Below are 17,797 nucleotides of genomic sequence, written 5' to 3'. Positions count from 1 at the left end.
AATGCAAAACAAAAAAACTTTAAAATTTTAAATAACTTGCATACCTTTGGAAGTTACATATTTCCGCCTTGAAATAGTGCGTTGCATACCTTTGGGAGATTTATTCATAAGTTCATAAGTGGAAATTAGTAGTATACTTTTGGGAAATCTGTATGTAATATTCTAATTAGGTTTCAAGGACACACAATGTAGATTTTTGTTATAAATTAAGAACGAATCAATTTAATTAATATTGATATCAGCAATTAAATTAGATGTACCATTTTATCTGTACAATACTGTACATAACTCTGATGGAATTTGCATTTAAGTTATGTAAGTTTTGGATATAGCTGGCTAGGTACGTATGTATTAGAGTGGAGCGTTTTTGGACTTTTCTTTCAGATCACTGCGTGCAACTCATGGTTTATGCCTTGTGCTCTTCTGAACATATTCTGATACTTTTTTTTTATTCGACAATGGAAAAATAAAAATCGGGAACCCTCTGAAGATTGCTCGTATTTCACGAAAATCCATATTTTATGCGGCGTTAGAACCTATCTGAATTGACTTAATCTTTTTCATTTCACTACCAACTGCTCATAACTTATGCTGAGTGGTCTCTAGAACCAGATCTGATCCCCTATTTTGAGTCGTTAATGGAAAAAACGAAATCGGGAAGGCTCCGAAAAATGCACATTTTCGCAAAAATTAAGATTTTTTAAATTGTATAAAATCCCACCCAGAACAAATTTCTTTTCCAACTTGTTTGTATTTGCTATATTTGTTAGAACCTATTTGAACCTTATAAGCTATGGAGCACTCAAACTGAGAACTTTTCTGTAATAATGACGTCGTTTATGGGGGATTTAAGAAAATGCTACTTTGACATCCCTTGACCCATTTCAATAGAATTTTAAATTCAAATACTACACTTTAAAACTTCGTTAATAATTTAGTTTTTATATAAAACACTAACCTTTGTAACTGCATTTAATTTATGTCGATATCTTATTTCAATCCTTAGATATTTGACATTTTGGTGTTTCCATAATTCTTGCCCATACTAAATTCTTGCCCATGCTAAATTTTTATTTTGAAGTCAAAATGGCGTAATAATTATACCGTTTAACGATTTACTCTTATGAATTTAACAATATTAAAAACAAAAGTTTGTGGAAAACAAAAGATTGTATGGTATTTAAGAAAACCGTCTGCAGGTAAAGTTAAAAAAAAATTAAGCATGGTCAAGAATTATGGAAACACCTAAATGTCAAATATCTAAGGATTGAAATAAAATATCGACATAAATTAAATGCAGTTGCAAAGGTTAGTGTTTTATATAAAAACTAAATTATTAACGAAGTTTTAAAGTGTAGTATTTGAATTTAAAATTCTATTGAAATGGGTCAAGGGATGTCAAAGTAGCATTTTCTTAAATCCCCCATAAACGACGTCATTATTACAGAAAAGTTCTCAGTTTGAGTGCTCCATAGCTTATAAGGTTCAAATAGGTTCTAACAAATATAGCAAATACAAACAAGTTGGAAAAGAAATTTGTTCTGGGTGGGATTTTATACAATTTAAAAAATCTTAATTTTTGCGAAAATGTGCATTTTTCGGAGCCTTCCCGATTTCGTTTTTTCCATTAACGACTCAAAATAGGGGATCAGATCTGGTTCTAGAGACCACTCAGCATAAGTTATGAGCAGTTGGTAGTGAAATGAAAAAGATTAAGTCAATTCAGATAGGTTCTAACGCCGCATAAAATATGGATTTTCGTGAAATACGAGCAATCTTCAGAGGGTTCCCGATTTTTATTTTTCCATTGTCGAATAAAAAAAAAGTATCAGAATATGTTCAGAAGAGCACAAGGCATAAACCATGAGTTGCACGCAGTGATCTGAAAGAAAAGTCCAAAAACGCTCCACTCTAGTATGTATGTACCCAGTGTAAACTTAAATTAGCTCTAATTATTTAACTAAGTCGGTACAAAACTCGATTTTTGTTGTACAAAACTGTACAAAACTCGTAGATAATTTTAGAATTTTTTGTTTTTAAATTTTGATACAATTTTAAAAAATGTCCGGGCTGAGGAAACGTTTCCCCAGCCCGGTACTTTCAATTGGCTATAACTTTCGTTGGAAGCTTGTACAAAACTCGAATTTGGTTGTACAAAACTGTACAAAACTTGTGCATACTTTTTTTTTTATTTTTTTTTATTTTGAGAAATGTCCGGGCAGGGGAAACGTTTCCCCAGCCCGGTACTTTCAATTGGCTATAACTTTCGTTGTTAGCTTGTACAAAACTCGGCTTTGGTTGTACAAAACTTTGGCATACTTTTTTTTAAATTTTGCGATAGGTCCGGGCTGGGGAAATGGACGTGTGTTAGAGCCTTTTTTTTATTTCAATAGGATTATTAATTGATGTTTACTGTAATTTTTTTATAATGAATACGCTCTCATTGCTCTACAAAATTTTGTATTTAAACAAACAATCTCATTTATTTTTCCATTTATTCCTACTCAAAGATTACCGAACTCTTCATCCAATTTCTCAATTCATGTACGCACATAATTGGAGCTTTATCTTGATGGTAATATAGTATACATATCTAGTGGAATATCCTCCCAAAGATCTGGTTTAATATTTTGCAAAACCTCTATCAATTAATATACGTTATGAAATCCAAATGCATTTTTCGAAGAAAACGGACCTCAAACACAAAAATTATCATGGGCAAGAAAAATTGAACTGCCTTGATTATATAATATCTGATCAATAAAAAATATATACCATTTTTTTAAACGCAGATACAAAAAATGATATTTCTTCTAAGAATCGAAACCATACCTAACAAACTTTCTAGCATAAGTATTAGCAGAGAAATTAGCGTTTACGTTGGTGAAGGTATACCAAAGTAAGCGTTTTCTCAAGGGTTTTTGTTTTTTTTTCAAAGTAAAAAATCTCGGTAGTGCGCAAGCATGCGCAGCTACCGCATTGGCTCAACAATTGTTTGGTACAAATACCCTATTGGACTTAATGCATGGACTGGTATGAATTTTTTGTAGCTCTATTCAAACTGTAAAAAAAATGGGGCTTTACTTTTCCCTTTTTGGACAAAAGTGTGCCGTTTTCGATGGGTCATATAAGGATACCAAAAATTGTTGCCTTAATGAAAAGCTTAATGTAGGAACTCCTCTTCAACGTAACTTGATAAACTTTTGTATTCGGTTACGTGTTCATCGTTTCGTGTTTCGTGCGCCGACATTGTCAAAATGTTTCGGCAAATTTGGGTGCATCCAAAGCACCGTGATTACCAGAGCATTGTTTGGAGAGAATCCCCTGAGAGCCCAATTTCGCATTTTCGTTTGTCTATTGTGAGATACGGTACTTCTTCAGCTCCTTATTTGTTTATGAAAGTTCTTCGCCATATAGCGTTTGATTACAAACACCAGTTCCCCTTAGTCACGTTTTGCATGATATGTATGTTGATGACCTTATGACTGGGGCTGATTCGTTGTCGGAGATTTTAGATCTGAAGAAGCAGATCGTCCAGATGCTGTCATGTGGAGGGTTAGAGCTCAGCAAGTGGAGCTCTTATTGTTGGGAGAAATTGCGTGAAATAAATTGTAAAGAAGCTGTTTCACTGCATTTAGATAGTTCTCCAAAGTGCACCAAGGTTCTTGGTTTGGTTTGGAACCCGTATCGCGACACTTTCACCAATAAAATCCGTTTGCCTGATCAATTTTTGCCTACAAAACGAAAATTACTTTCTGAGGTTGCCAAGATTTTCGATCCTTTGGGTTTTCTCGCTCCTTCCACTATTTTGTTGAAAATATTGTTTCAGGAGCTGTGGATGGCAAAGACGAAAATAGATTGGGATGATCTTTTGCCTTCAGAAATTGCAGAAGAATGGAATCTGTATCGGGAGCATTTGACCTATTTTGAAAACTTTAGGTCTTACAGGCATATAGTTAAAATTATTATTATATTACAGGATTTCTCGAAGGTTTACCCAAAATTCTAAAAGCTTTGAGTTAATAGGATTCTCGTATGCTTCAGAAAAGGCTCATTCCGCTGTGGTGTATTGTCGTAGTTGTTCAAGAGATGGGGTAGAAATTAATTTGGTCGCTGCGAAAACACGTGTTGTCGATTCCTCGCCTGGAACTTTGTGGAGCTCTCCTTTTTTGTAGCTTGATAGAGCTCGTTCGATCATCGTTAGATGTAGCACCAGTAAAAGTATCCGCGTTAAGTGACTCCCAAATTGTCTTGTACTGGCTGTCTTCTCCACCGCGAAAATGAAATGCCTTTGTGGCAAACCGAACTGCTGAAATTTTGTCATCTTTACCTCGTTCGTCTTCGAACCATGTTTGTTCAGCTGATAATCCTGCTGATTTTGCTTCGCGGGGTCTTCACCGAAGGATTTAATGGGTCACAAAATGTGGTGGAGGGGACCAGAATGGTTGTCCCAAGACTTCGATAAGTGGCCAAATCATGCTGAGACTGAGATAGACGTGATTTCCGAAGAAAGAAAAGCAGTTACGGTTCACGTTTCGGCTGCGGTAGAACATTTTATTGAAAAGCTGTCGCTTAAAATTTTAAGTTGGGGGAAGCTCGTGAGAATAGTTGGTTATGTTCGTTGAACAGATTTTCAATAGACCCCTATTGACCTCCGAGCAACAGGTCACGAGATATATGCGAAAAACTGATTTTCGTGACCTTTTGACCTCTTAACTTCTAACGCGGACGCGATATCAATGTCCATTTTTCACATCTTCATAACAACGCCGTAACGAAGGTCTATACCAAAATCGAGCCCAGTAGGAGTTTTTCCGCAGATTGGGGAAAAATGCCTAAAATTACTGGGCTATTTGTCATATTCAGCACTGCAGTAGTAAATGTATACTTGATGGACCGTTGCTAAAGTAGAAAAACAATAAACCGCAATGCAATGTGACGTGTGCTAATACAAAAAAAAAAACACAAAACTGGTTTATGCAAGTGGAGCATGATTATGCAAAGAATTTACCAAATCACTTTTGTAGCAACCACCGTACCAGCCGGTCGACATTGACATTGTCGTTAATTGTTAACCCTCTACTGCATGAATTAATATTAGCGGACGAAAAAATTAAAAAATGCTTTACATGGGTTCTTTGGGTTGTTTCAAAACGGTTTTCATTAAAAAATTTTTTTTTAATTAATTTGTTTAAAAAATTTGTTTATAAGCCAAATTTGGCTTCGTATGCATTAAGGGTAAGAAATTTTACTAATTTTATTTATTCAGATTATGTAAAGAATACAATTAAAAATATCAGAAGATAAATATTTATCATTTAAAAACAAAATAATGTAAAATAAATACATTGCATTACAAAAAGTTAAGAATTAATTCAAATTTGGCTCATTTTAAGCCATGGAGCCGAGAAAAGCAATTTGTTTTTTCCGTTGAATATATTTTTTTCTGGTTCACATTCTTTCCACTGTCGAAGTAGGTCTTGCTCCAACATTTTCACCCACTCCCAGATCTTACAAAAGCTAAGAAGTAATAAAACTATTGAAAAATATTATAGGTGAGCCCCCCTTTCCCTGAAATTTGTGTGGTTACGCCACCGGAAATGGGGTTAACATGTGAAAAATGTCTCTAAAAGCGAAGGGACTCCATTTCTGAATAAAACATAGCTTCCAAGCAAAATAACAATGTAAAGGAACAAAATTTTCCAAAAAAAAAGTTTTACATATTGTGTACTTTTACAACCCCTGAATGCATACGAAGCCAAATATGGCTTCCCTACTTTTTGCCCTCCCAAGACCAGGCCAATAACTTTTTTTCAATAAAAATTGGTTCATAGCATACACAATTAGACAATCGATCCTAAATAAATTTTTAATTCCACTTTACTTTCCAAAGAAACGCAGTAATTAGCACTTAAAGTATGAATATATTCTACACTTTCGATTTCAATGCACACGACTGATCGACTCACCTGTGATCATAAAATACACCTATATTTTGTGTCGGACACACGAAAAAACTATCTCTATGGGTTCTCAGAAACACAAAGAAGAGGATTGTATTGAATCTTTACCATTTTTTTGTGACAGAGAAGAGAAAAGTGCTTTCAAATTGACAAAACCATATTTGGCTTCGTATGCAGTAGAGGGTTAATTACTTGTAATTTGATTTTATAAGTTTGATTTGTTCGTTTAAATTAATTAAAGAATTATAACGTTTTTGAACATTTTGCGTTTTCTTAAATTAATTTAATCATTCTTAATCAGTAATTAACATGATTTTTATTTTGTTACACAGTGTTATTTAACCCAGTTCACACACGGCCTTTAGATAATTTTGATATTGTGCTATTTTGATTTTGATAGAATACTCGATAATATTTTTTTAGCGTTTTTACTTTCAATTTTATAGACTTTAAAAAAAAATTCGCCTCGATTCAGCTGTGTACCAGGCTTAAGCAAAAAGGAGAATTAGAAATTAAAAAATAAGAGTTTTTAAAAATAATAGTTTGATCAATTTTTTGACAAAATTTATATTGAAACTTTTCATGATTTGTGACCATTTCAACCCTGAAACTCAGTCTGTTTGAATGTAAACTCAGTCTTATCGACAACAATCATGATCTCGGATGGGAGCAGTAAGTTCTGAACGAACAACTGCTTTCCTTTCAGTTTAGGGGCTATTTTCGGTCACAGAAGATGACAGTTTTCTCGATCAACAAAATATCCTCAAAAAATGTTGATAGGTAAAAAAAAATTATTATATTTTCATAAAATTGATTGTGAAAAATAAAGCCATAAATAAAATGAAATGGAATGGACATGGACAAGCCTGAAATGACTGATAGCTATTCTAGCTATAGGTATTCATGCCTATTACCGATGTCGTGTCGTTTTTTCGACAGCTCTCGTTTCGTTTGTAGTGTCGTTTTAAACCGCATTCCATAACTTTTTGACGCGACAAATCTGTAGTAGATTTTTAAACGAGAAAAAAGGAATAGATATCTGTCAAACTCTAATGAAATTGAAAAAAAAATGCAGAATATTGGTCAACAAGGACCGGGCTAGTGCAGAAATGTTTTATTGCACAATAAATCGTCGCCCTAGTATTGAAGTGCCGTATACGCCATTTTTACATTTTTGGGAAATCGCATTTAAATGTTCGGAAGATAATTGCGAAAGAAGTAACCGCTGGTATTTTTTGATATTTTAGTATGATATTTAATTAAAATGTGTCTTTTATATACATGTTATTGGACATCTGCAATTCGTTTAGTTTTCAAAATATTTAAATTTTTGTCCAAAATGAGTTTGCCGTATACGCCATGAAAATCAGAAGTTTCTTTTATTCTTATACACGTACGTCAAAAAAAAACATAACGTACGTCAAAACAATTCTCAAAATTTTCTTGCATTGCATGAAAAATTTGACGTAAATGCCAAAATTTCTTGTTTTTGTCAAAACAATAGTGAATATCTCGGCAATGAAAAAAGATAGAAAAAAACGGATAGCAGATTTGAAAAGAGCACCTTCGAAAACATACGACCTAGTTCAAAAAATGCAATTTGGCGTATACGACACTCCAATACTAGGGCGACGAAATGACGAAATAAGTAGAAAAAAAAAGACCGCGTATATATTAAGTGATTCAAAATAGTGAAGTGAAGTGCTTGAAATTTGAGTTTAAGGGGTAATATCACCTTGTAAACCACGAAATCGAGCGTCATTTTCATTAGCGTATAAGACAAAGAAGAAATATTATTTTCTTTTGGTGTTTGTTTATTTTAATTTAGTATATTAATAGGTAACAGAATAGGCTAATGTTAAGTTTTTTAATGATGTGAATTTTTTTAAATGGCGGTGTAGTTCCGGATGATAGTAAAATCCTGTGCTCCCATCGGGCGACCAACTAACTCCTACAGTTTTTAACCGATTGGGCTGAAATTTTGTGTGGAGCTTAAAAATACTATTCTCTAGTGAAGTACGTAGGATTTTTTTTGTACATAGTTACAGTCACCCACATAATTATTGGACCAAATGTGAAAAAAAATTACAATACTAGGTGTTCTTTTTTGTTTCTCTTTATAAATTTTGCACAAAAAAACGACATCGAGATATTTGAATTCAAAACAATTTATGTATTAAAAACAACAATAATTTAATGATGTGATAGATTGAGTTTTATTGTTAGTTCCTTTAAAAAACGAATTTATTTTGATTGGTTTTGCTTTTATAACTATAGGATTAAAGAATAAACATATTGTTACGTATTTTTCATTACATTATAAAATCCTTCTTCATTTTTCCACATTAAAATCAAGATAAAGACTTGGTCCAATAATTTTGTGAGTGACTGTGTTTTTTTTATTTGACAGCAGATTTTATGTTACAATCAGCTGTTCAAAGTCAAAGTGACAGAACGCGCTTTGAGGATTTTTCAACGTAACGCGACGACTCGTCTGGCAAAGCGTGATTGTGTTTCTGCTTTTACCATTAAAAAATGTTTTAACTGTTGAATTTTGATCATAAAATAAATATTTTAAACTTCTTTTTTGAATGCATAGTAGGAAAAAATATTTGTCCTAACCCTTCAAGCAAGAGACGGAGTTCTGTTTGATTTATCCATTTGGACACGCCATTTTACTGACACATAGACAATTTTTTGTGTATGAACACAAAATCGAAGGAGAAAAGTGTGGTGAAAATTGACGAAGGAAAGACAAAGGCAACAGAATAACAAAAGTTTCATTTTTTTTTTTTTAAGTCTGTCATGTCGTGTGTCGCGTCTCTTTGTTTTATTTGATTATTATAAATAATATATGAATCTGTGTTTTCGTAGGAAATCATCGTCTCCTGCAGCCTGAGACCACCACCACCCAATAACAGCATTCAACAGTGAACATTTGTGAGATTACATCAATTACTCCTGCCGCAAATAATAACAAAAATTTTGTTTGTGAAAGTTAAAAAACAAAATAAAACAATTTCAGGGAAAAAAAAATGAATCTTGTTCTTTTTTTTGGTCGCAATTCGGCCATTCCACACGGAGAAGACACAAACATTGACTTTGTTTTCAGTCTATCTCGTTGAAGAAGCAACCTTTTTTTCTTGAAACTTGGTAGGTGTTAAGGGCTTGAAAGATGATGTTCTAGAAGTTTCACGAAAAACTAATTTAACGTAGCCAAATTATTCACAAATAAAGGGTTAACGGAGAAGACGCGTACAAATCTTTTCCGTTACCGTCTTTGTCTGTTAATAATTCAGCTATTTTGAATTAGTTTTTCTTGAAACTTCTAGAACTTCAACTTTATAATGTGCCCTTAAGACCTACCAAGTTTCAAGAAAAAAGATTGCTTCTTCAACGAGATAGACTAGATAATAAGCGTGAAAATGTCCTAAAAATGCGAATGGAAATACGAAACGTCATTTCTTTTTTGTTCTTTTTTCTGGTAGGTTTTGGCTGCTCCGACTCGGGTACGTCTTCGGCTCCGTTTTCTCAGAGTTGAGATTTTCACCACACCAATACATATGTAATCGGCTCCGCGGTGATTTATAATTGCCATACTACCCTTCAAGCAAACAAGTCCGACCTCTGTCCGAATCCGCTCCGCCTCGCGCGGAGCTGAGTCCGACTTCGGCTCAGAAACGGGTCCGAAGGCGGCTCAAAATAGTATGGAAATTATAATCACCGCGGAGTCGATTTTATATGTATTGGTTTTTTCACCACGATTTCTCCTTCGACTTTGTGTTCATACACAAAAAGTTGCAAGTGTGTGAGTGTAACCCCGCTTTTCTCGGTCGGAGGTCGGAGTGTCTTTTCTGAACTCCGTTTTCTTGCTTGAAGGGTAATTTGAGCCGCCGTGGAACCCGTTTCGTTGCCGAGCTCGGACTCATTTCGGAGCCGATTCGGACCGAGGTCGGACTCGTTTGCTTGAAGGAGACAGATGTTCTTATTATTTATTTTTTTGTTTTGGTAAAGTTACTGTTTTACCGTTTCAAAAGAATGTTCTGTTTAATCAGTTTATCCCCTACTTCCGACATCCCTTCCTTATTAGTATCTTGTTAAAAATAAAAATTTTGTTAGTAATACAGTAAAATAAGGTGAAAAAAGGGGTAAATCTCGGAATGAATGTTAATAGAAATTTTTTTTGCTCACTATCTTCGTTTTGGCATTCTATAGCATACCTCAAAAGTCTAGAAAAATCTAATGTCCGCGAGTCGCGATTTTCAAGGTCAAAGCGCGAAAGGAGATTTTCAAAATTAGCAATAATAGTAATGGTATTATATACACAAAAGATACATGTTTTCGAGGTATTTTTAAATGCTGATGCCAAAAAATCTAAAATCAAGACAATCTGACGTCTCTAAAAAAAGTTATACCAGATTTTCATCTGTCAACCCATATTATTATAACAGTTGCAAACTTACTACCGAAAAACCCTTAAAAGTTATGGTAGAGGAACTAAATTTTGCATGAAGGTTTTCATATCCATTATTATTAGGAATCAAAAAATGCAATGAAAAAAACATTCATATCTGTGAAAAATTGGTATTTTTTGAAAAAAGGGGAAATTTTGGGATATGCACTAAAAAAACATCCTGGTACAATCTTGAAATTAGTGCTAATAGGCTAATTTTTTTTGTTTCTATCTTTGTTTGGATATTCTATATCTTATGTCAAACATCTAAACAATTCTCATGTCCGCAAGTCCTAATTTTGGAGGTTAAACTAAGTTAGGTGCAGACTTAAAAAAATTAGCAAGAAAAGTTTAAATTCGTATATGTATACCAACATAAGCGACATGGTTTAAGGGTATTTTTTAACACTTATTCCAAAAAAAACTCACAATAAGTCAACCTGACCATCCCTGAAAAGTAATGCACCTTATTCATGTTGATCTGACACAAATATCTGAAGTGTTGTTTTTCAATTCTTTAAAATCTGCACCTTATCTTCAAATCAGGAAAATTAGGACTTGCGGACATGAGATTTTTTTTAAGATGTTTGACATAAGATATAGAATATCCAAACAAAGATAGAAACAAAAAAAATAAGCCTATTAGAACTAATTTCAAGATTGTACCAGGATGTTTTTTAGTGCATATCCCAAAATTTCCACTTTTTTCAAAAAATACCAATTTTTCACAGATACGAATGTTTTTCTCATTGCATTTTTTGATTCCTAATAATAATGGATATGAAAACCTTCATGCAAAATTTAGTTCCTCTACCATAACTTTTAAGGGTTTTTCGGTAGTAAGTTTGCAACTGACTGTTATAATAATATGGGTTGACAGATGAAAATCTGGTATAACTTTTTCAGAGACGTCAGATTGTCTTGATTTTAGATTTGTTGGCATCAGCATTAAAAAATACCTCGAAGACATGTATCATATGTGTATATAATACCATTGTCTATTATTGCTAATTTTGAAAATTTCCTTTCGCGCTTTGACCTTGAAAATCGCGACACGCGGACATTAGATTTTTCTAGACTTTTGAGGTATGTTATAGAATTCCAAAACGAAGATATTGAGCAAAAAAAATTTCTATTAACATTCATTCCGAGGTGAACCCCTCATTTGACTGGATTATAGGTATATTGTTTATTTTATGTTCAAGAAAAAAAAATTATACTAATTTTCTCTTCTTCCTTTTTTTCTTCTTAAAAGTCCTCTTTTTATGAAGGTTCGAGAATAAAATGTTCTCTATAAAAAAGATTCCAGATAAAACCTTCACACTATTAATACAAAATTATGCAAATCACCATACTGACAAAGAACTCGGCTCACAAGCAGATCCGCACACTTTTTTCTCAAATATAATCTAGCTCATATGCAAATGAACTCATATCAGAGCTAAGCGGAGAGCTTGTTTGCATGGCATCTCTGCTTTTGATTCAGTCATAACATTTCGTGTTTATATTTTTTTTGCATTTACTATCTTTACTCATAATATGTGTTTTAAACTTAATTTTAATAATATTTATTTCAGAACGCTACAAAACTTCGTCTTCAAGGATTCGATCAGTTTAAGTGGCAACGACGTAAAGCTTGGCAACAACTTCAAACTAAATGGACAGAAGTCTTAGCAAAAATGGAACTATGGCGTAGTTCCCTTAAAAAAATAGAAGGCAGCTTTGGAACTGGTGTCGTGGCATATTTTTTGCTTCTTAGATGGCTTATGTTTCTAAATTTAGCTATATTTCTTTTAATATTTTTTTTTATAATCATACCACATGCATTTCTAATTCATCCAACAGAAGAATATTGTAATGAGATAACTTCAAATGACTCAACACAGTGTTGTAGGGAATTTTACTTGAATAATACATCGAGCGAGTTTTATATTTTGGATATAATCCAAGGAACTGGGTTTATGGAGAATACCTTATTATTTTATGGAGTCTATACAAATAAATTATCTGGCAACATTTTTCACAACCAAACGGAGGAAATAGATGACACTTCTTTTTTATATTCAAACCATAATAACAGTAGTTATGAGCATAAACGAGTTAGCGAATTTAATTACGACTTACCTTTGGTTTACATAAGCATTACTGTGCTATATTTTTTTATTTCATTGGCGGCAATCGTTAGAGGAGCCTCACGTGAATTTAAAGATAGGCTAGTTGATGGTGAAGGACAATTTTATCAGTATTGTAATTTAGTGTTTGGAGGTTGGGATTTTTGTATACATAATGGAAAATCTGCGGATATAAAGCATAAGGCACTCTACAATGAAATCAAGGGTCTTCTATATTCCAAACGAATTGACTATGAACGCAGTAATCGATCAAGAGATCATATGTACAAATTAGTTCTAGTAAGATTGTTAGTTAACTGTGCAGTTGCGTTTATTTTGCTTCTTTCAGCTTTGTTTATTTATTTTCTATTCAATATCAGTCTAAAGTATCTTGAACCAAATTTCAAAAAAGGCCATTCTCTAGATAATTTTGATCAGACGATGACATTTTCTCCCGAGGAAATATTAAAAAAGTCTAACAATCCTAAAGAACAGTTTACAATTTTGTTTTTTGAATTTTTGCCGTACATTGCTATTGTCTGTCTCAACTTGCTGGTTCCAAACCTGTTCAACTATCTTTGTGAGTTCGAACAGTATTCACCAATTTTCGTAGTTAAAATCAATCTCTTTCGAACTGTTTTCTTGCGCCTTGCTTCATTGGCCGTTCTTTTGAGTCGCTTTTATCATTTGATTATTCCGAAGACTATTCCTCAATGTTTTGATGATAAATATAAAACACCGCAATGCTGGGAAACATACATTGGCCAACAGTTCTATAAGCTTCTCATTACCGATTTTGTGACCAATATTGGAGTGACTTTTTTTGTCAATTTCCCTCGTGCCATAATGGCTCGACATTTAAAAACCAGATTCGTTCGTTTTGTTGGCGAGCAGGAATTTGAACTTCCGAAACACGTTTTAGATATTGTATATTCCCAAACTATATGTTGGTTAGGCAGCTTCTATTCGCCTTTTTTGCCAGCTATAGCAACTATTTTGACATTTTTTATGTTCTACATAAAAAAATTTCAATGCTTAATTAATTCAAAACCATCCGCGATTCTATATCGTGCTTCCGGATCTAATTCACTTTTTATGCTAATTTTACTTGTCTCATATGCGGTTGCATTGATTCCTGTCGTTTACGCGATAGCTGAAGTGTACCCGTCAAGATCGTGTGGTCCTTTTCGAGGACTGCCTTCTGTTTGGAGCGCCGCAACTTCAGCATTTAACCAAATGCCTTTGACTGTGAAAAATTTAATTTTCTTTTTGGGTACAGCTGGGTTTGCCATTCCATGTTTTATAGTATTAGTGTTGTTTCTGTACTACTATCATGCACTGTCAAAAGCAAATAAGCATATGGTTGAGGTTTTAAGAAACCAACTTGTTTTAGAGGGCCACGATAAACAATTTCTTTTGAATCGCTTAAGTTCTTTTGTTAAACTTCAACAGGATTACCAGAAAAAAATGCGACAATTTGTCGAACGTGATCGACGACAACACCAGCCACATCATATCCTTCAGTGTGAACATGGAAATTATGAAGAATGTAATTCAATTGAAACTGAAAACTAATTAAATAATAAATAGGTTTTATAATGCAATGCATTTTCATTAATACTGGAGTGATAAAAGTTATTTAAGCAAGTCCCATATAAAGTGGTTCCATGTATTCCTTTCCAGATTCCTGCACGAGCAAATTAAACAACATTAATATATTAAATATATATATATTAAATATTTTCACATGTAAACCATTTTTTTCAAGGTCCTCAACGACTCTAGATTTTAATTAAGATACAATATATTGAATGTTTTTTTTTTTATCGGTCGAACTTCGGCGGTTAAGAGTATAAATCTTTTTTTGTATGTACAAAAATGTAAACAATTGCTTATTTGAAGTACTAGAATGGTTAAGTATCAAAGTAACCAAAAACGTTTCATAAATTTTGGGGAATTACATCTTAATAAGATAAACTATAATAAACAAATAAATACCTACATTGATTAATATTAAAAAATTAAAATATTTTTTTGAAGCTTCTTGAAATTATAAAATTAGATTTTTTTATCAAAATATTGCCGTTTTATTTTTCGTCGTATAAATGCTATGCCATTTTTTATGGAAATAGTCACAAACGGCTGATCATTCCACTTATAAGCTATGCTTTATTGAACCTTATGAATAAATCTATGTGCAACTTTTAAAATTTAGATAATTCCCTTATTAATGAATTCACGGAGACTTTATATTACCAACCATCTCCTTTTGAGATGAAAATTTTAGTGAATGGAAGGCATTTTTATAGAACATCTTCAAAATATTACAATGAGGAACACCCCCTTAATACGATTAAAAGAATTTTGGAAACTTCAAAATATGGATACGAGCATTATGACAGCCCAGTTTTTTCTACAACTGAGTAACTACTCATTTTTTTTCAATTCATATTTCACTATTCAAATTTGGTGTTCGATCATTTATTTATTTATTTAACATAACTAATTTACTAGTTTACAATAATTACACGGTGTAACACTCAAAATATACGCGGGCGGAGACCTATCACGTTATGTAGAGCTAGTCGCACTGATTACGAAACCGTATTTAAAAAGTCCCTAACACCCCCAAAATCTGGAGTTAGGGGCAAAAAACGGTTTTCTTTACCTTCACCCATTGAAAAAAATCTAGCTTCGTCAAATTTTTATCCATTTTCGATTTTTTTACAGTTTCTGATAGGAGATAAATATACCTTTTCAACAGTGTATGAAACATGTAACTCGGTTAAACCAACTAGAATTTATGAACTGTCAAAGTTCAAAAATTCCATTTTTTTTCGTCATTTACCCAACTTCGACAACAAATTAAAGTATATATTTTCACAACAACATGCTGTTTTAAAAATATATTCTAAAATAATATTTATTTCCAAATCAAGCGAGGTATTTTTTATGAAAATCAGTTTAAAATTGACTCAGAAAAAAAATTTTACGATTTCAACCCCGATACAGAAATTCGAACTTTTAGGTATAGAACTGTAAAAAAATCGGAAATGGGTAAATTTGACGAAGATAGATTTTTTTCAATGGGTGAAGGTCAAAAAAACCGTTTTTTGCCCCTAACTCCAGATTTTGGGGGTGTTAGGGACTTTTAAAATACCGTTTCGTAATCAGTGCGACTAGCTCTAAAAAACGTGATAGGTCTCCGCTCGCCTATATTTTAAAACCTCATTTTTGTTACACAGTGTTATACTTAATCTAGGATATTATTATTTCAATTGACTATAGAGAAAGATGTTAATTTAAATTTACAAGAACGTGCTATTCCTTTATCAAAAAAGTTGTTATAGGGTGGGAGATCATCCACCCAAGTAGTCATAATTGACTACCAAACCTGGCAAGTATATTCTAGGATAGGCCGAACAAAAGAAATAAAAAGCTGTTTCATAACGAACGGATCGGAAAATTGTTTCGACTCTCTCTTTATCCATCCAAGAATTGAGTTAGCTTTATTATTAATGGAGTTAATATGTTGAACGTATTCGCGTTTGCGAACAAATGTGAGAAATTGACACACCATTAAACAGATGATTAAACGAATTAAAAGAAAGTTTTCTAGTAAGACACATAGTTTTACATTTATCGATGTTAAGACTCAAACAGTTAAGAGTACACAAGTGGAAAAACGAATTAAGGTCACATTGGAGTTCTTCACAATCACGAGTATTTGAAATAGTTTTAAAGATAGTCACATCGTCGGCATAAATGAGACACTTTGAGGGCCAGTTGTACAAATATTTAATCCGTGGATCAGAAACTTTTATCTTCTGAAATCGGTAGCAAGGCTGAAGTTTAGCACTGGTTCAAGGTTCATATATGTCGAAATAGCCACATTCATGCTTGAACCGTCGTTGACCCGCAGCTAATCCGCCGAAATCGGTGGGTTAAATTCCTGAACCAAGGCTGATAAACGATTGTACAACTGGCACTGAGTGTTTTAACAAAGATGGTAAGTCATTAATAAACAGAATAAAAAGAATAGGACCCAAATGGCTGCCCTGTGGAATTCCAGAATTGATCTTAAACTTGTTTGATTCGCAGCCATTGAAAAGTACGGAGTAAGATCTGTCAAATAAATAAAATTTAATCCATCTTACAAAGTAATCGCTAAATCCCAGTTTTCTTAATTTAAAAAGCAGAACTTTATGTGACAACTTGTCAAAGGCTTTATTGAAGTCAGTAAATACCCAGTCTACTTGTTTTTTTATTTTTAAAGGAATCGATACAGTTTTCAGCCAATTCTATTAAAAAAGTTACTGTGGAGCGACCTTTTGTGAAACCATGCTGATTAGGAACAATAAGAGATTTAACATAAAAACATAAAGATTCACAAATAATGGCCTCAAAAAGCTTAGGTTTCACAGATAATCTAGCAATAGGCATATAATTTTATTTCGTCTTTTTTCCTTTTTTATGCAGAAGGATTATAAAAGAACTTTTCCAAATAGACGGAAACACACAAGAAGAAATTGAAAAGTTGAATAGACAAGAGTCTATTCAACTTTTGTTGTAGCTTCGGTGATAGTCCCTTTTGTCGGTGGGGATTGTAAAACCACACAAGTTCCCCTTCTTGAAACCCTGTTGCTGTCGCTCGTGCGTCATATCTTGTTTTCATCCTGTCACTAGACGCTTTTATATTTGTCCTTGTCCGTTGGTGAATGTCAGCCAGTGTTCCTTTCAGGTTATCTACGTACTCATCCATTTCATGTGGCTCGTTTGGAACACTTCCAAATTTTATCTCACTTGGCAGGCGTATTGTTGAGCCAAATAGGACTTCCGATGGTGTATGTCCAGTAGAACTATGTGTTGCACTTCTATAAGCCATCAAGAATAATGGAATATGTCGGTCCCAGTCTCGTTGATTATCATTGACTACTTTTGACAGGTGTTTATTTATTTATTCAACACGTTAAATACTAACGCAGCAATCTCTTATTCTATAACATTATGTACATTCAATATACTTATGAATACTTAAATCTATTTTATAAATTTAATTGTAATGGATGAAGAACATATTCTTAAAATTTTGCGATTTTACATTAACATTTATTGATTGAATTAAGAAATAGTTTTTATTGAAGATATTTATCAAAATATTGAGAGGACTATTGGCCCCATAGTTGGATCTACTAAAAATATTACAAAGAGGCATTTGCCTTCTTAAGCTAGAACGACTAACACTAAAACTCAATCTACACAGAATCGAT

General features: G+C 33.1%; 1 protein-coding gene across 2 annotated transcripts in view; it reads left to right on the top strand.

Moving 5' to 3' along the window:
• The window catches only part of LOC129907361 (transmembrane channel-like protein 7), a 191,019-nt gene extending 176,872 nt beyond the window's left edge, over window positions 1-14,147 (top strand). The window contains exon 3 of one of the 2 annotated variants that reach the window (XM_055983525.1): window positions 11,994-14,147. In XM_055983525.1, the coding sequence (XP_055839500.1) occupies window positions 11,994-14,102 (2,109 nt within the window). In that variant the 3' untranslated portion in view covers window positions 14,103-14,147. The other variant, XM_055983529.1, reaches the window with a different exon arrangement.
• Window positions 14,148-17,797: the final 3,650 nt, after the last annotated feature.

The sequence above is a fragment of the Episyrphus balteatus genome, chromosome 1 (assembly GCF_945859705.1).
Source record: "Episyrphus balteatus chromosome 1, idEpiBalt1.1, whole genome shotgun sequence".
Lineage (NCBI taxonomy): Eukaryota > Metazoa > Arthropoda > Insecta > Diptera > Syrphidae > Episyrphus > Episyrphus balteatus.
This window is presented reverse-complemented; position numbering and strand designations above follow the sequence as displayed.